Raw genomic sequence first — 20209 nt, 5'->3', positions numbered from 1 at the left:
CCAAAGACATTATTTCTAGGAAGAAAAACATAAACACAACAGTGAAGGGATTCATTGAAATTTTTGAGGTCAGTTCAGCATGAACTTCCTCCTAGCTAAAGGCAGGTTGTACCTCAGAAGGGATTTCAGATCTGCGCTTTTATGGAGGGTCCCAGTTCAAAGCAACAAGGACTTCAGCTGAATTTCAGTGGGACCTCTATTTCTGCCAGTGCCCTATAGCCCAAGACTACCTATAATTGAACAGGTGGAGCTTTATACTCATTTGAGCAAGGGAGATCACACACTATGGGGTCTTTAGGGCTTCCCAGTAGTGGGTGTTAAAAAGGACTTAGAGGATTTGGGCTTGTGTTAGGTGATTTTAGGGAGGATTCAAGGAAGTGTAACGTTTGCTCAGGACTGGTGATGTCAAAAGTAGGGATAATTCTATGAATGTCTTAATATCATCTAGGAATGCAGACTAAAGTGAACCTACAGCAGCAGTGACTCATATTAGCTGGAGAGGGAGGGGAATGTTTGGTATTTTTGTGATTACACAGTGACCTTGTTTTTGTCTGTGCTTAAACAAAGGTATGTTTTTTGGTATCACTTAATAAGGGTCACGGTCTGATTTGGTGTTCTGTGAAACTGTTTATGTCCAACAGGAGTATATCATGGCCTAGCTGTGAGTGAGTGCCAGGCCTGCTCTTGAGTGAACATCAGGCCAGTTCCTGAATGTTAGGGGCTCCTTTTCTCTTTTTCAAGTATGAAGTGAGATATTGTATTGAAAACATTTAGAACAGTGCCTCGCACATGGGAAATGCTCAGTGGGAGATGACCACTGTAATATTTTTCAGTGCCAGAAGGGTTTTTGTAAGTCTTGAGTACCTAACCAGTGGTAGTAGCAGCTTGTGTTGCTGCAACAGATTCTATCATACAGCTCTTCTTTTTGGGAAAAGAGAGTGGATTCTCTCTTGAATAGCCCTTCCCATATAAAGCTGATTGTCTCTGTAAATCATCTTTACTGTTTCATAAGGTGGAAAGGGTCTGTCCAGAATTCTTCACCTCTCACTACAACTGAGAACAGAATCCCTATAGTGTAGAAAGGAGATTTCATTTTAATAATTTAAGAAACATCACTGTCACATCAGGAAAGTGATATTGTCTGTAAATCCTGCTGTTAAATCAGTTCGACTGAAATTCCAATTCATTTGATTACTTGTGTTGTCATTGCCAAAAACCATCATCTCAGGAAAAAGAGTTAACAAAATTTTTGCTGGTGGTTGCATAAGTGATATAATGCTATTTATGTGTTGTAATCTCCACAGTATGGATAGAATTCTAAGTCTGTTTTGTTTTAACTGTTAATTTAGCTTGGAGTGGTTTTTGTTTTTAGCTTTTGGTTCATTTAACAGTGAGAGAAGAGTGTGTTTGTTTTACTTTGCATGTTCACTGTCCATTGTATTGGAGATCTAGAGGCCAAGGTTTAGATAACATTTTATATCCCCATCTGCTAGATGTATCTTGTACTCCATTTTAGTTCTTTTTGATCAGCTTTTTAAACAAACCTTTGACAATACTAGAATCAGTCCAAGGCAAAGGGTTTTTCTGTTTCCACCTCACCAAGACCCCACCCCCTCCTAAAAGTACTATAGCTTGCCTGATGGTGAGAAGCAAATGTCAATGAGATCGGTCTTCCTGGCCTGCCCTTATCACACTTCCAGATGTTTTTTGCAAGGCTTTGCCTGTAAACTTTTAATATTGTCTGTGCTTGGAATAAGCTTAGAATACCAACAGGTAGATAGATATTTATGTCCATGGTGACCAGGTCCAAATATTGGGATTTTTCCAGTTTATATCCTAGGACAGATTGAAACGTTAGTATTTGGTTCCCTTTTCTTTTTCTTTTTCTTCTCTAAGGAAAAAGTGAGAATGGGAAGATATTAACAGAGGAATAGTTCTTTGTTAAATAAAATGAAGCATTATCTGGTTCTTCATCCTACATCTGGATTAAAAAGAAATCAAAAAGATAAGGGATAAGTAGACATAGGGGGAAAGCATGTCATTTGGTAATAAGGGAAAGAGAAAAAGAAAAGGCATGCACAGAAATGCTAAACACACAGCAGCAAGGGTGGGATGGGGGATCAGGAAGAATGGAGGTGCCATTGGGGATGAATGTAAATGCACATAGTCCTGTCTACTTTCAAAAGCTGTAGAGTATGTCAGTGTAATACACCACAGTGTAATAATTGGTGTTCCTGATGGTTGCTGTGAGTTGTCAAGAAACAAAAAATATATTTAGTATTTTTTATTTAAGAAGTCAAGGCAAAATATTAAACTGTCTAAATTTTCTAGCACAAATGATTAAATGAGTACATTTGAATGCCTTGAAAGGGGATAGGTTAGTTTTTTGCAAAATTTAAGTGGAAAATTTGCTTGTTTCCTAATAATGCCAGGTAATTTAGGTGTTGCACAGGGGAAAACGGAAGCACTGGGTTCTCAGCTTTTGTCAGGAAGAAACTTCATCCTATCTGTCTATTAATAGATAATATTTATTAAATGTTCACATGTTTATGGTATTGTACAAACTGTTACAATTAATACACTTTTTAACTTTCGTTAAAATATTGTAATCAAAATCTTGTTTGCTATTAATGAACTAGACTATTTCAGAAGCTCAGATTTGTTCATTTGGTGCAAAACAGCTTATTTACATACAGTAAAGAAATTGGCAGTTTATTATTTGATGAGACTAGGCTAGGTTGTTTAGATCCACACTGTCCCACTGCAAGCAACACATTCTAGATTTTTTAAAAGTCACCTTTAAAGTATTTGAAAAGTTGAAAAGATGGGCAAGGAACTGCCAGGGTAAATTTGGGGGGAAAGCCTGACAGAGAGAGGTAAGTAGATTATCAGCATTAAAGCCAGTTTTGTGTTTACGACACTTGCCAAAAGGCAAATGGGCTTTGGTTCACAACTCAAAGAGTGAAAGAAACAGAAGTCAAGACCCAGAGCTTGTGAAAGTTATGAAGTCTTAAAAAAGTTGCTCCACAAATTAAGTAGGGACCCTGAATGACAGTTCCTCTAGAACTAAAGCTTCCCATCCTCCAAACTCCAGGGGACTGTAGAAAAAGCTGCCTTGGCGGTGGGCAGACTAGAAAATGAAAAGGAAAAAGGGAGGAAGACACATCCCTGAAAAGTGTGGTTACCAACTAGCACACTTAAACCAGATTTACATCCTGGTTATACCTAGTGTGGGTAGGCCAAGGATCTCAAGCAGTGAATTTATTTTAGGTAGTGTTCCCCAGGAACCTAGCAGAAGCAAACAAAGCTTCTCTCGAATAGTGTGTATTCATCTTAACCTCAGCAAATCAGTCCCCTTACAGATAATTTTCAAGGGCAGGTAACCACTGTCAAAAGTAACCAGGGCACACAAGGAAACAAGGCAGAGAGAAAAATAACACAGAGAAAAAAAACCAAATAAATTGACATAGCTAATTGGCATAGATTTTAGACAGAAATAAAACAAATAGGCCTACTATGTTTAATGAAGTAAACTTGAACAATAATTGCAAAGAACAGTAAACTGTAAAACTGACATAGCAGATTTGAGAAAAGAAACCAAGTTGGACTTTTAGGGAATTAAATAAATAAATAAAAATCTCAGTGAACATTTTGACAGCAGATTGGACTTAGCAGAAGAGAGACTTGAGGAATCAGAAGATGAATTAGAACAAATTACCTGAATGCTGCACTGAGAAAGAAACAATGGTGGAGACTAGAGTAGAGAAGAGAAGGGCGTGGAAGATACAAATGTAGGTTTGATGGAAGTCCTAAAAGGAGAAGAGAGAATGGCTGAGAATTTTCCAGAATTGATGAGAGACACCATAGTCTAAGAAGCCAGCATATCCCAAACGGGAAAAATAAAAAGAAGCACAAACCTAGACACATCATGGAGAAAATTCAGATAATAAAAAACAAAAAAAAATGCAGATTACAAAGAATAGCTGACTTTTAACAAGGTCAGGAATCTTGTGGATGATGTCCTCAGTGTCCTGGGCGGAGGGGGGAACTGCCAATTTAGATATCTGCACACAGTGAAAATATATTTTATGAATGAAGGTGAAATAAAGTATTTTCAAACAAATCATCAGCATATCACTAAAGATTTTCTTAAGGATGGATTTCAGGCAGAAGTAAAATGAGCACAGACAGGTGGAATGAATGAAGAGTAAGAGAAGAGCTGAATACGTGAGCAAATGTAAGTGTTCAACTGTGTGTGTGAAAGTAATGTCCGGCTTACTCAGAACAAAGGAGTAAAATGTAGCACAATAATGATGTAGAAGTTGCAGGATGGGAGTGGGTAAGAAATAAAGCTTCTGAAATTTTTTTTTATCCAGGAGAAAGTAAAGATTTTGATTAACTTTAGGCTTTGATAAGTATGTCTAATTTCTAAGGTAACCATTAAAAAAGAATAAGACAATGTCATGTAATTTCCCAACTTTTATTCAACAAGCTGATTCTAAAATGTATATAGAAAGGCAAAGGGCCAAGAATGGCCACAATGTTCAGGAAGCAAATGAACAAGGTGAGAAAGATGACTTGCTCTCCTTGATATCAAGACTAATTATAAAGCTGTGGTATCTACGGATTGGCATTAATGAAAGGACAGACAAGCAAATGGAGTTAATAGAAAACCTGGAAACAGACCCATGCGTTTATGCATTCTTGATATATGACAGAGATATTGTAGAGCAGAAAAGAAAAAAGACTTTTCAATAAATGTGTTTGTCACAAAATCAACTCCAGGTGGATTAAAGACCTAAAGAAAAAACCACAAAGACAAAACATAAATCTTTTTATATGATAATCTGAGATAAGAAAAGATGTCTAAAAGACAAAAAAGCCATAACCATAAAGGAAAAGATTAATAAATTTAATTAAATTAAAACTTTTGGTCAGCGAAAGAAACCATAAAAAGAGTAAAAAGGCAAGACATGGAAGGAGGAAAGATTTTTAGCATGTATCACTGACAAAGGTCTTGTATCTGAAATATGAAAAGAACTCTTTGAAAAGGCTGACAACTCAATAACAAGACTTGAACAGACATTTCACAAGAGAGAAGTTTCAGCAAATATATGAAGTAGTGTTTCATCCTCATTGGTAACAAGGGAAATGAAACTCAAACCACAATGAAATATTGCTACACACCCACCAGATGAGCAGTAATTTAAGAATTCAACAATACGAAGTGTTGGTGAGGATGTGGAACACACAGCTCTTAGACATTTCTGGTAGTCATGCAGATTTAGCACCATCACTCAGGAAAAGAGTTCAGCATTTTCTTATTTTGTTTTGGCAGCTGGCCAATATGGGGATCTGAACCCTTGACCTTGGTGTTATCAACACTGTGCTCTAACCAAATGAGCTAACCAGAAAGCCAGAGTTCAGCATTTTCTAATAAAGTTGAAGCTATCCATATTTGACAATCTGGCAATTTGATTCCTAAGTATATTCCTTAGAGAAAAGCATGTACATGTGCATTAAGTTATTTGTACAAGAATATTCACAGAAGCATTGTTCATAATACCCTGAAACTATCAAGAGTGAAATGTATAGATTATGAATATTATACAGTAATGAAAATAATCTTCAGTTATATGTAACAACATGAACGAGTCCACAGTGTTGAAGGAAAGAAGCAAGAAGACATAAGAATACGTACAGTATGACTTAACTTATGTAAGGTTTACAACCAGACAACACTAAACTGTATTGTTTATGGTGAGGCTTTGCATACTTTCCGTTAAAGGCCAGATAGTAAATATTTTAGACTTAACTGCCACACGGCCTCTGTTGCAACCTAAGCTACTCAGCTCTGCCACTATAGTGCAAAAGCAGCCCTAGACTAGCCATGGCTGTGTTCCTACTCCTAGTTTATGGGTACATGTATTCGAGATAACATTACTTTTAAAAGGGGAGTGGGGAGGGATGAAAACCATAAAAAACACTTGGAGGAGGGAGAAGTTTATGATCAGGGAAAGGTGAATGGGGACTTCTAGGATGCTGGCAGTGTTTTCATTTGACTTATGTGGAGATTGCCCAGGTGTTCTATTTATTTTTTTAAATTCTGTGTAAATGTTGTACAATAAGTTTTAAAAGTAAAAATTGTCAGTGCTTCCTTAAATGGTTGTTAATTAATTTTATGTGGATTTTTGTTGATTTGCATTTGAATTGCTCTGCTTGTTTTCTGAAATTTGTATCAAAGAAATATTCCTAAAAGAATTTAAACAGTAATACAAGGCTGTTGTCTTACACATGATTTCCTTTTAAATCATATAAACATTTAATTAAAGCAAAAGTAAAATATAGAACATTACTACTTTTGACTAATAATTCAGGATATGAACTAGATAATATATACTAGAGGCCTAGATATGTAGCTCACAGTTAATATCTTGGTTTATTTACACCAAAGTATTGACGATTGTCCTCTTTTCTTTCTCTTATACACAGGATCGGTAGATGAAGGTGTAACTGAGGGGTTACCTACGCTTCAAAGTACTTCTAGCACTAATGCTCATGCAGAAGATGATGATCGGTTAGTACTAACATAGTATGCAATTTTCTTGTAAGGGTTGTATTTACAACTTTAAATTCAAGCATTTTATCTCAGAATTGTATAAGAAATCTATTGGGACTTCACTTTAATATGTTTTCAGAGTAATGAGGTAGCTTCATCACATAAATTAGACCACCTATATGAGAGGTTTTTTTTTTGTTGTTGTTGTTGTTGTTTTGGCATTTTGAAAACTACCTAGTCCCATTGCTTTAAATAGTATCAGTGGTTGGCAGACTACAGACCACAAGCCAGTTCCATCCCACCATCTTTATTTGTAAATCAAGTGTTATTGGAACACACCCATGCTCATTGGTTTACCTCTCGTTTGTGGATGGCAGGGCTGAGTGGTTAAAACAGACCACATGGCATGCAAAGCCAAAATATTTACTGTCTGGACTGTTGTAAAAAAAAGTTTGCCAAATCCTGATTTATACACCCATAATTCCCAAGTTGTCATCTTCCCTTTGACCCTTCCTACTTGATATTTCCACATAGATATGAGTCATTTCAGACCTAACAAGACCAAGATAGAACTCTTGATTTCTAACTACTCAGCGAAATTCTGCTTCACCACTACTTTTCTCTTTTTAGTAAACATCATCATCATTCCCCAGCTTCTCAAGAGAAAGCTCTGAGAATTATTCTTGATCTTTCTTTACCTAACCACTCCCCATTTTCCCCTCCCTGACAACTCTACCCCCAAAGTATATACCTAATCTGTTCACTTTTCCCCTGTCTGTGCTATAGCCACCCTAGTATTGTCACCACCATCTTTTACCTTAACTACTGCAGTAGTCGTCAAACTGGCCCCTGATTTCATTCTAACCCTGCTCTGATCCATTCTCCACGTAGCAGCTAGCATTACCTTATTACCTTTTTTCCTTTTTTAGTTAAGTCAAATTATGTCACTGTTTTAAGCTATAGATTCTTTTCTTTTTTTTTCTTTCTTTTTTTTTTTTTTGTGGCTTGCCAGTAGAGGAATCCAGACCCTTGATCTTGGTGTTACAACACTGTGCTCTAACCAGCTGAGCTAATGGGCCAGCCCCAAAGCTATAGATTCTTAAATTTTTCATTCCTATTTAAAATACAAACTCCTTGCTGTGCCTTTTTAAACCCTATGTAATATGACTTCTGCCTAACTCCCTTCAGACTATTCTCTTTCTTGCAATACTACATTCTTACCACATTGACCTTCTTTGAGTTCCTGTAATACTCCATATTTGTTGCTGCTTTTGGAACTTTCTGCCACTTTAGGGTCTTTACTCTACCTGGAATGCTTTCTTTCCTGATTTTCTTGTTGGCTCTTTCCTACCTTCAGATCACTGTCTCAGTGTCTGTTCTCAAAGAGGCCTTTCCTGACGACCAGTCTAAAGCAGCACCCAATCACTACTGGATCTCCCTATTTTAATTCTTTGCTCTGATAATTTTCTTGATCACTTATTGCCTGTCTCTCACTACTGAATATAGACTCCACTGAATGATTGAATTCCTACTCAGACTCTAGGATAATCCTAAAAACTGCATTTGTTGAAAACTTGAAGGATTCAGGGGATTCAGACAAGGATTATTATTCTTGAATAGCTAAACCTAGTAGAGGAGATTATGAACCAAAATCATTTGTACGAATTAATGAAAGCATAAACAAGCAGAAATGTACCTAGATTCCTTAATTTCAAAGTTTAATCAGGTCACTAGTTCTATATTAGATACTGTGCTGAGCAGCAGGGATATAGAGATGAGATGTGTAGCCCTTTTTCTCAAGGAGCTCGGTCAGTGTTGAGGGAGAAAGAGGTTGGAGATAGACAAGTAGACCTAATCATAAGTGGTCTGCAGAGATTTCTGTTGCTCTGCATAGAAGAGTACCTACTTAAGTACTGATAAATCATAGAAGGCTTCCAAGAGGAGGATGTGACTTCTTAGTTAATTTTACAAAATGAGTAGTCATTATCTAGGCAAAGAAGGTAGGCAAATAGAGAAAGTTATCTGTGCAAAAGCACAGCATTGAGAAACATTATGGCACATTGGAGGAATTTTTGGTATGGGGTATGTTTGGGCAATATGACAAGAAATGAGGCTGGAAAAGTACACAGGGCTCAGATCGTCAGTCTTGAATGCCTTGTAAAGGGATTTGGACTTATTCTGGAGTTAACAGCCATTGCAGGATTTTAAACTGAGGACTGATTTAATCAGAGATCAGTGTGATACAGTGAGAAGGATGCATTAGACAAGTGGGGAGCTAAAGAGAGAGGGTTGTTAATTCAGGCCTGTATTGATGAGGGCCTAAATTATAGCAGTAGGAGGAAGGAAAAGATTAGAGAGATTAAGGATATCTAAGGTAAAATAATTTATTTTCTGTGGTTGTGTGTAATGCTTAATTTAAGATACTGGACACTCTGGACAATAACATTGTTTTTCATATTGTTGTAAGCGAAACTTGTAATCTAACAGTTAAACTGTTTCAAAAAATCTTGAAGTGTTTTTCTTTTGTTCATTTAAAGTTGACCCGTAGAAATGTTTATTCAACTTAAAAATCAGAGCCTGGTTGCCTTCTTTGGTCTGTTTTTTTAGACTGGAAAATGTTCAGTATCCCTACCAACTCTACATTGCTCCTTCTACCAGCAGTACAGAACGACCAAGCCCAAATGGTCCAGACAGACCGTTTCAATGTCCAACCTGTGGGGTACGATTCACCCGTATTCAGAACCTAAAACAGCACATGCTCATCCACTCAGGTAATGTCATCTTCCCTTTTGTTGCAGAAGTGAGCACTTTAAAACATTTTATTTTGGGGCTGGCCCGGTGGCACACTGCTACAGTGCGCTGCTTGGGAGCGCGGTGGCGCTCCCGCTGAGGGTTCGGATCCCACATACAGACCGGCCGCTCACTGGCTGAGCGAGGTGCGGGCGCGACACCGAGGGTTGCGATCCCGTTGCCGGTCCCGGTCTCGTACGGGCGCGACACTGAGGGTTGCGATCCGTTGCCGGTCACGAAAAAAGACAAAAAGGAAAAAAAAAAAAACATTTTATTTTGGAATACCAGTTGAAGTAGAAAACAGGTGCTTTCGAGTTATTAAAAAAAAAAAAACCTCTTGGAAGTCAAATGAGAACAGATTAGTGTCTTGCTGAAATGGTACAGTGTCAGAAAGCTATTTCCTTAATGCATCTGTTACAGGCATAAGTATTAAAACTTAGAGGTTATATGTAATCTGTAATATGTAAATAAAAAGATATTAGATATATTAGGTATGTGCGTATATGTACAATACGGAAGCACAAACAGATGGCAAAGCAAATGGGGCCAAAAGGATATATATGGGTGTTCTTTGTACTATTATTTTTGTGACTTCTCTGTAAGTTTGAAATTATTTCCAGAGTGTTTTTTAAAATTTAATATTTTATTATTAATTTGATTTTAATTGTACAATCCTAAATCTCTCTGTACCCTGATTAGTCAGCTTTGTAGTATTTTTAGTATAAGAGAGATTTTGGATAAATATGTAGAACGGATTTGAAACTTAAGTTCAGTGATCACAGAAGAGCAACAGGATACTTGTGGGTAAAACACTGACTTCTGAAGGCTAAAGGATCTTTGCTGCTGTTTTCAGCTATGTTAGTAACTCACTCCTCTTTGTAGATAGGTCTGTAGTCCTGTCTTAATACCAATTCCCTGTGACTTTCTAAATTCACAGATTGTGTTTTGAAGTGTTTTTTTAGTTTGGTTTTTTCTAAAACAGTGATAATAAATTTGAGGAGATCATTAATACACTCTATAATTCATTTATTAAATTGTCAATATTACATTAAATACCCAAAAAGCCAGTTCATCAAATGATGATTCTTTTATGATCATTACATCCAGAGATACTAGAATTTTCCTTTTTTCTTCTTATTTCTTTCTGAGATAGGGAGTGGAGAGTAGGTACTGATCATTTTTTAATCTTTTTAATATAAACCTTTCTGCTTTAATGAAATGAAATAATAAATGCAGTTACATGGGGATTTTGGTTCTAAATACTGTGGTTAAATTGTGTTTTGAAATCTGTAATATAGATGATTTAGAAGAATATTGAAAAATCAACTTTTTCACATATTCGTATTCTGCACCTTTTTGAGATAGTGAATTATAATATGTTTTTGAGGAGATAACAGAACTGAGACCAGCAGTCCTGTTGCGGGAGGGGTAGCAAGAAATTGATAAAGGGTCACAAAAAATGATTACAGTGTGTAAAATTGAATATACTAATTATGCTGATTTGAGCATCACATACTGCACACAGGTATTGATAATCAATGCTGTACCCCACAGATATGTACAACCAATTATGCTTCAGTAAAAATATATATATATATTTTTTTTTGCTGGTAATTTTTGTCTTTCAGATTATCTGTTGCTACAAAATTATAGTTCAGAAATCTGTGAGGTTTTATGACCTTTTAGTTTATTTTGTTTTGTCTTATTTTATAGGAATTAAACCATTTCAGTGTGACCGCTGTGGGAAAAAGTTCACCAGGGCTTACTCGCTAAAGATGCATCGCCTAAAGCATGAAGGTAAACGCTGTTTCCGGTGCCAGATATGTAGTGCTACTTTCACTTCCTTCGGGGAATATAAACACCACATGAGGGTTTCCCGGCACATTATCCGCAAGCCTCGGATTTACGAGTGCAAAACATGTGGCGCCATGTTCACCAACTCTGGAAATTTAATCGTGCACCTGAGGAGTCTGAACCATGAAGCATCAGAGCTAGCAAACTACTTCCAGAGCAGGTGAGGTGCACAACGAAAACCCAACCAGGAAAACTGCTTTCTGAACTCTCTTTTCCTGCTTTTAGGGCAGCCTGCTGAGTTTTTTAATGAGGTTGCCAGCTGATCAATCCCATTCATTTTAAATTCCCACTGTCTGATCTTCTGATCTGATAAAATTTTGCTGAATCTTCTAAGCACATAAAATTATAAATATTTTATAGTTGGTATTAAAAATATTTTCCTACAGAAGTAGACTACTCATCCTCTTAATTTTTTGAAAAATATTAGGTTAGAGTAATTCTGAAGTGGGTCATAAATAAGATCTTATTGGAAAATTTACCATGTCAGATGATACTTAGCAATATTAGATTACTTCAGACTCTGGATTTTAATAAAATCTTTCACCACTTCTCTCTTTTTTAAATTCTCTATAAAGGAATATTCGTTTACTGATAAAGAAAGTTCAACGGCAACTATAATGGATATGATTGTTTAGATCAAATGAAGTCTTTCCTATTCTCTTTCAGTTTAGTGCTCCATGCTTTTAACATTCCTAATATAAAGTAGAGTTACCTTTCTGATTTATAGGGTATCCACAGAAATCAGGTTCTAGTTCTAGCTCAGCCACTAACTGCTGTTGATTGAGCATGTCACTTTAGATGAAGAAGCTTGAAACTTAGAGAAAGACAAAATGTAAGCTTTTTAAACGCGCTCAGCCAGTGAGCGCTGTGAGCGCACTGGTCATCCCTATATAGGATCCGAACCCGTGCCGGGAGCGCTGCCGCGCTACCAGCGCCGCACCCTCCCGAGTGTGCCACGGGCTCGGCCCTTTCATTTCTAATTCTGAATGTGTGGTTGTCATAATAATAAACCTAGATTATACGTATCATATTAAACATAGTTTGTTCAGAACAAAAATTGTGTTCCAGGTTACCACTCCTGTTTTCTGTCTTCCCTGTACAGAGCCTTCCATTCCTCTTGTTTAATACCTGAAGACTTTATTTATTTTTTTTTTTATTTTGTCTTTTTCCGTGTCCGGCAACGGATCGCAACCCTCAGTGTCGCCCCCGTACGGGACCGGGACCGGCAACGGGATCGCAGCCCTCGGTGTTGCTCCCGCGCCTCGCTCAGCCAGTGAGCGGGAACCGATCTGTATGTGGGATCCGAACCCTCGGCGGGAGCGCTGCCGCGCTTCCCAAGCGGTGCACTATAGCAGTGCGCCACCGGGCCGGCCCCTACCTGAAGACTTTTTAGAAAATATAGGACATTTTAAACTGCTTTGCATATGAGCAGATTTTAATTTCTTATTAATACTGAGCAATCAAATTATAAAATAATTTTGTCAGGTATATTAGTTATTGATAGTCCTAGTAAAATTAACTTTTTAGTTCAGTAATAAAGATTTAAATAGTGTCTGAGATTTATTTTATAATGTTTATTGTTTTAACTACCCAAAAATGCATGTAGTAGAAAACTTAGAAAAGATACAAAAGTATAAAGAAGAAATTTAAAATCTTTCTGTGATCTCTCTACTTGGGGAAAATATTCACTGTTACTAAATTTTTGGTATATTTTGTTCATATTTCCTGTGGGGATCATAATTAAATATTTTTTGAGGATTAACATGTAACCAATCACAAGGCATTCATTGCCAAAGTCTAATTCAAAGGTGATTTATTATTGTTTTCATATACCAGATTGATTAGTAGGATACACATAAATTATTTTCTGCATTTCTCAACTTTATATAGTAGGTATAGTATAATATAGTATATAGTAGCAAAAGGTCATTTATGCATAATGACTTTAGTTTCTTAATTAACTTATATCCAGTTAGTAATACAAAGCTAGGTTTATATACCTCTTACTCAGTGTATAATCCTAGAAAAGTTAAGCACTTGAGTTACTCAGTGTATAATCCTAGAAAAGTTAAGCACTTGAGTTATTCAGATGATCTTTGCTTAAGTGAGCTTGCTTCTTATATTCGTTTTGTACATAGAAACTCGTCTACTTAAAACAAGAAAGGCTGTTTTAGGTGTCCAGAGTGATAGTGCAAGTGATAATTAATCTGATTTTTTGGTGGTAGGGAGAGTTGATATACTTTGGATATAATGGATTGCTTTGGTTGATATTTGGGAAAGTTTATAAATTGAAAGTTCCTGAGTTCTTCGTTGAATTCTTCATTGAAGAATTAGTAAAATGAAAAGTCCCAATCATGTTTTACAACTCAGATCTGTTTAATTGTAGCTTATCTGTTACCAGTTTGAAAATTAACTCCATATTTCGTCCTTTGCCTCTTATCTAGTGATTTCCTAGTACCGGACTACTTAAACCAGGAGCAAGAAGAAACCCTTGTTCAGTATGATCTTGGAGAACATGGTTTTGAAAGCAACTCCTCTGTTCAAATGCCTGTAATTTCACAGGTCTCCTCGACTCAGAATTGTGAAAGCACTTTTCCCCTGGGGTCTCTTGGTGGGCTAGCAGAAAAGGAGGAAGAAGTGCCAGAGCAGCCAAAGACCAGTGCTTGTGTTGAGTCAACCAGAGATGACCCCCCAAAATCAGAGCTGTCTTCTATAACTATCGAGTAATTTTGCGGTTTGGCTTCATTTTTGGTTTTTGGAAAGTGCCTGTGCTTGGTCTTGTACACTTAAATTTAATTTAAATTTTTTAAACAAAAAAAAGGATTTGGGAAAGAATTTCCCTTTTTACTTTGTAAGCCCTGCAACTGATGTTTTATTTTTCATAACTGAGAGATTGCTTCTGTAAGTACACAGTAACATGATGTTGAAACATAATAAAAACTATAAGGTTTAAGGAGAACCAGCTGACTTAAAACATATACCAGTTTCTTCTTCCATTGTTAAAAGTAGGCTAACAACAGATCATTTGGTAAAGAAGAAATCAGATGATTATTGACCTTCCTGAGATGGAAAGAGTACATGAGATACAAATTACTAAACAGAATTTGACAAATGGCCTGATATTTACATCTATATATAGTATGTTGTACAGTATTTTGTAAAGCCTGTTGTTTTTGGAAGTATTTATGGTAAGCATTTTTTTAAATTATTAGCATAAATATTTCTGAAGTCCAGCATACTTTTTTTTTTAAGCTTTGTCATTTCTATTACAATTTTTCCTGGTGAAAATTTGGTACTGGGATAGGCATTCTCTGTACCACCTCAGAAGCAAAGAACCATGATTGAGAATAGTCAATCCATAGATGAAATGAGCAGGCATGGAAAATGAAGTATATAAATCCCAGCTTCATAGGAACTCTTTTAATACTGCTTTTCTGACTAAAATTTATGTTTACCTGGTCTTTGAATGTTAATGCCTGGCTAATTAGGTCACTGCTCAAATCACTTTTCCCCTTGCCCTACCAACAGTACTTCTTTCTCTTGCATATACTGATGTGGTACCATATAAAGGAAAAATAGTGGAGATATTCTATATTTTATATATAGGTTTATGTATTATTGGATATGTTTTTACTGTGCTGTTTTAGACAAAATAAAGAATTCTGTGTTGAGGCTACTTTCTTAACCCAACTAAGATTGTTTACAAAATCCCATATGACAGCTATACATTGTCCTTGTTCCAAAATATTTTTAGACTTTGCCAAGTTTATTAAAAGCAGTTAGTATAGTTTTTACACAGTTATGTAAGCAATAATATAAAAGATGAAAAGAGGCTATAAAATGATCATCTGTAACTCAAATCTGGGGGACAAAAAGGGAAAATTGTTAAGACTAACGAAAAAACTAAAAACCTTAAATTAATAAATATCACGTCTTCTGCTGCTAAAAAAAATGAAACTTCCTGGTTTACAGTTAAAATTTATATGATGCTCTAGACTAGGGTATACTTTTCATATGGTGCCATTAAAGCATCTCTGACCTTGATCCTAAGTATCGTGAGTCCATGAATAATGAATTTTAAGTAACTTTTTTTATGTATATATCCAAAGTTTAATAATTGTGAAAGCACCTGATTGGATTAGAAGAAAGAAACAAAATACAAGAGTGCTTCAAAGAGTTCATGGAAAAATAGAATTAAAAAATGATACAAATTTTTCCATGAACATTTTGAAGTATCCTCATATAGTTCTTTAGTCAAAACACAAGCTCTGAATTTTTTTCAGGTGTTAAACCTTACTAAATATATATTTTTTAATTGTAGTGATTTGTTTTTTTTTTTTTTTTTGTCTTTTTGTCTTTTTTCCGTGTCCGGCAACGGATCACAACCCTCAGTGTTGCCCCCGTACCGGACCGGGGACCGGCAACGGGATTGCAAACCTCGGTGTTGCTCCCGTGCCTCGCTCAGCCAGTGAGCGGGAACCGGTCTGTATGTGGGATCCGAACCCTCGGGTGGGAGCGCCGCCGCGCTTCCCAAGCGGCGCACTATCCAGTGCGCCACCGGGCCGGCCCTGTTTTGTTTTTTTAATTGGCTAATTCTGTAATTTATTTTTTCCCTCACAAATGTAAAGAAAGAGAAAGTAAACTCATTAGGATTCATTTAAGTTAACATTTTCCTGTCTCTGCCCATGTTCTACTGTCCTTAACTTATTTCTGACTCTTTCCCTCACTCATAAACCTGTTTTTATCCATCTGCTCCCAAACATTGGTGTATTACTTTCAGGAAAATCAGCACGTACAGGTTATGGTGGGCTTCCACCATCGATGCTTTTTTACTGATAGAGTTGAATTACTTTCTGCAACAGACTGATACTTATTATGGTGCAGCTGTGTCTCACCTAGAATGGTCAGGTATTTTTATTTTTAATGTCGTGTTTAGTCTTTGAAAACTATTATGCATAGCAATAGATTAATGTCAAAGTTAATTTTTAAAAAGAATAGGTAAAATTATGAGCAGACATTATCATTGCCCTTAGTTCAAAGAGTTATTTTTTTTTTAAAACAGCAAGGAAGAAATAAGAATAAAGAGTTGTTGCAGATTTATTGATTGAAAGTGTTTTAGCACATTCTCTATCCTGAGAACTCCACATTAAGAGAGCCCTGCACAATTTTGGCAACTCTAAGGTATTCTGACTGTGTGTCAGAATGAATAATTACCCATCACTAGGTATTCTTTCCCAAATGGAAACTTTAGATTTTCATTGGTAATTACAAATTGCACAGATTCCCAAGCTTTATGGGAAATTTGAATATACTATGAAAATGCATATCTAGTTGGTAGCCTACTTCCCAAATCTTAATCAATACAGGTAACTAACCAGTATTTTACATAAAATGATACAAAGGCCTTTTTCTATTTCAGTGAGGCTCTACATTTTTCTTGACACATGGTTTAAGGATATCTAGTTTATGGATCTGACTCAGGAAAGACAGCTGCAAGTGATATTTGTATATATAGTAGTACCTACATTTATTTAAAGTTCATTTAAGGGAGGGATGCCTGGATGTATAATTTTTACTAGAATATATGAAAAACATAGCAAAGAGATAACAGCCAGTTTTATTATCTCATCTATTAGAAATTACTAGTGTAACTAAACATAAAGATATTTCAGTTTAGAATATTTAAGCATAGCTGTCTTTCTTAAGGCCCAAGAAGGTAACTTTGTGATATTCAAAGGGCTTAAATTTTAGAATGCAAGATTAATTGCCTTTTCAAAACCAAGCATTTTATACAAGAAAAGCTCTTATTTTCAATTTTTTAAGTACCAAATAGGTGTGATGATATACTTCAGCAGTAAACAAAAATGTTTGCCCACAATAGTGGATGTTGTAGCTTCTACAGTCGTTCTTCTCATTTTTAAAGGTTGTATTCGCACAGTGAAAATATCTAGCATGTCAGTGATTCTACTAATTCAGAAATGAAGGGAGTGATAATGGTTATTTTTTTTGCATTTAAACTATTTCAGTTTAAATGGATGCACAAATACATTTAAATGGATTTTTTCTTAATTTGAATTTGAATCCTAATTTTTACTTGGAGTAATTAGTTACACATTTAATTACGTTGCTATTTTTTTTAAGTTCTTAACTTCAGTGAGACATTATATACTAAAATGTTTAAATAGCCTCATTCAGTCTTAGATTTTAACATTTCAACCATTCTGGCTTACATTAGTTAGGTTCCTTGTTATGACACATGCCCTTTGGTTTAAAAAAAAAAAAAAAAATCTCCATTTTGTTAAAATATTTTACCAGATGAAATGGACTAGTCAGAACATCTAATGTGTAAATTATTGGTAACTCAGTTACCTTCTAACTACTGAGCCAGACTCTTTCAATCTATAAATGGTTCCCTGGGAGCTTTTGGAAGCTGTATTAAATATCTCAGTCTTTTATCTCTTCTTGTTTTATTCTCTTATCTTTATCTAAATAGAGGCCAATTTTCTAGTTTAGTGGCTTTCACTTTGAAGATTCTTAGATCATGCTTTAGGCTCTTTTTTTTTTTTTAGCTTTGTAGTCCCTGACAAATACATTACTATATAATGTAATGACAATTCTTGATGAATGAATAATGCTAAAATTTTAATACTTTAACTGAAAGGAGTTTGAGATTTGTGGAATTGCTGAACAACAGATTTAGAAAATTTCATGTGATACTTTGTTTTACTCATCTGAAAAATAGGAAGTTATAACTCTGAAATATACATCCAAGTGAAGGAGAATAATTTTCTAGGTATTAATACTAACTGGGAAAAAAACTAGTTAAGTTTACATTTGGAAAAAATAAACCCAAAGTTGCCAAAAGGTGATAAATGTCGTTTTCACTATAAGTTATTGACATAAGATGCTTTATTTATAATATATTTAGATTTTGAAAGTTATCGGAGGAAGAATGTATAGAAACTAGATTGTCTTTTCTGAAGCAGTGGAACAAAATTGGGGAAACAGGAAAGTTGTATTATGGTAAACGTGTCTTTGAGGAATATTTATAACTAAGCATACTACACAGGCTTTAAGCTAAAATCATCAAAATTTAAATTAAGTTTTTCCTTATTTTGCCTGTATCCATTTTTATCTTTCAGTGTCATTTTTGCTTGACAGAATGTGGTGACAAATAAGGTATTTTTATTTGGAAAGTCCTCAGCAAGACGAATTAGCCAAAAGCAGTAATGATTCATATTAAACAATGAAATGGAATTGAACCAGTCCCTGGGTTCAGCTAAGGAACACTCTGTGGATGTTTCACTTTAGATTATAGATATGTTGAGGTATTGTAATCATATCTATGGGGAGTTAAGCCTGTGTCAAATATGGGATAAAGTCTCATACCAGTACCATCAGTAGTCATGCCTTTTTTTTTTTTTTTACTTTATACTAAGCTAATACAGTTAGATATTTTCACTGTATCATAATGATTATATTTTTATGATAGAAAAAATAGTTTCATGTTTTTTTTTTTTTTTTTTTAAAGATGACCGGTAAGGGGATCTTAACCCTTGACTTGGTGTTGTCAGCACCACGCTCAGCCAGTGAGCGAACCGGCCATCCCTATGTGGGATCCGAACCTGGGGCCTTGGTGTTATTAGCACCGCACTCTACCGAGTGAGCCACGGGCCGGCCCAAGTTTCATGTTTTTACAAAGTCTTCTGCAGAGATTTCAGACGATGTTATTGGAATCTTGGTTTGGCAGTATCAGAAAAATGAAACTGCCTTAAAAGTGTTTGTGCTACTGTAGTCAAGTAAGCACTCTCTGTAGAGGATGTAGGCCAGTTCCAACTAATTCCAAGGTCCCTGTGTACGTAACAGTTTACAAAGAACTTAAGAGTTCAAACCACAGATTGCAAACAAAACGTTTTTTAAAAAATAAAAAAACTTAAAAATTTTTACTTTAGTTTGAAGTGCCTGATTTATAAAAATCAAATTTTTTAATTATTTCCTTTCTCTTTTAAATCAACTAATTTTGCTGATTAAGCTTAAAGTCCTGGGCTCAATTGTGATGATTTATTGATAAAATTGCTGCATAATGGTTTGAGGAGCTACAGTGTCATGACTTTTATTAAATTGTCCTTGTTTTCCCAAATGCCATATCCAGATTTTATTATTCAATTAAGTAAGCAGAAAAATTATCCTGTAAATGAATGTTCAGGTTACCAAAGTACATCACTTGCTGAAGGGGAGGGTTTATCTTCCTTGCTTTAAGAGAAACCCATCATCTCTTAATACACGTTATTTCCCTTGGTAATAGTAGAAGCTTTGTTTACTTCAAGATAGGAAGCCTTTCATGAAGTTCTTAGAAACACCTGCTTTCAAGGGAGAGCCTTTTCTATAATTAGGTTATGTGTGTTTTCTCTAGCAAATTTCTTTTTATTTCAGTTATCAATTTAGTTTTCAAGTTGACAGATATTATGTAAAGTCTCTCATACTGAGAGTAGTCCATTACCGTTTTGAAAGTTGAACTGCTGTCATCTTTCAGGTACCTGGAGTGAGTGACATCAGGTGCTTGGAAGGAGTAACATCATAAACTTTATTCATTTTCTTCCTTGTACAAAGTTGTAGCTTCTAATGCTTATATTCAAGGTATTTTTTTAAAAAGCAACAATCCCTAATACAGTAAAATTTGATTTTATCCAAGTTCCCAATAATATATATAATTTTTCTGTTGTTACTGGTGCCTCCTGTTGCATCAGATAAAGATTGCCTGCCTCTTTATAGGGCACCCTTGTGGCACCTTATGTCCAGCTTGGAGGATAGTATTGGGCTTCTTTGTGCCTCTACTATCTTTTCAAAAGCCATTTTATAAAAATCCTAGGTAGCCTATTTTAATATTTAAATATATATATTTGTGAAAGATACTTTTGGAACAGACTTTTTTTTTACTTTAAAATTTCTGTATTCCCATTTTTAAGAGTAAATTTAAACTTTTCCAGGATTAGGAAGTGTCTTTTT

The 20209-nt window shown here is 35.5% G+C and overlaps 1 protein-coding gene across 1 annotated transcript in view; it reads left to right on the top strand.

The window, feature by feature from the left end:
- ZBTB44 (zinc finger and BTB domain containing 44) overlaps positions 1-14879 on the top strand; it is a 66474-nt gene extending 51595 nt beyond the window's left edge. The window contains 4 exon segments of the mRNA XM_008570878.1: positions 6493-6577; positions 9167-9330; positions 11063-11363; positions 13648-14879. Coding sequence (XP_008569100.1) covers positions 6493-6577; positions 9167-9330; positions 11063-11363; positions 13648-13930 — 833 coding nt within the window. The 3' untranslated portion in view covers positions 13931-14879.
- Positions 14880-20209: the final 5330 nt, after the last annotated feature.

This window comes from Galeopterus variegatus, unplaced genomic scaffold, assembly GCF_000696425.1.
Source record: "Galeopterus variegatus unplaced genomic scaffold, G_variegatus-3.0.2 Scaffold639, whole genome shotgun sequence".
NCBI classification, from domain to species: Eukaryota; Metazoa; Chordata; class Mammalia; order Dermoptera; family Cynocephalidae; genus Galeopterus; species Galeopterus variegatus.
Note: the sequence above shows the minus strand (reverse complement) of the source record. Positions and strands in the feature narration are given on the sequence as shown.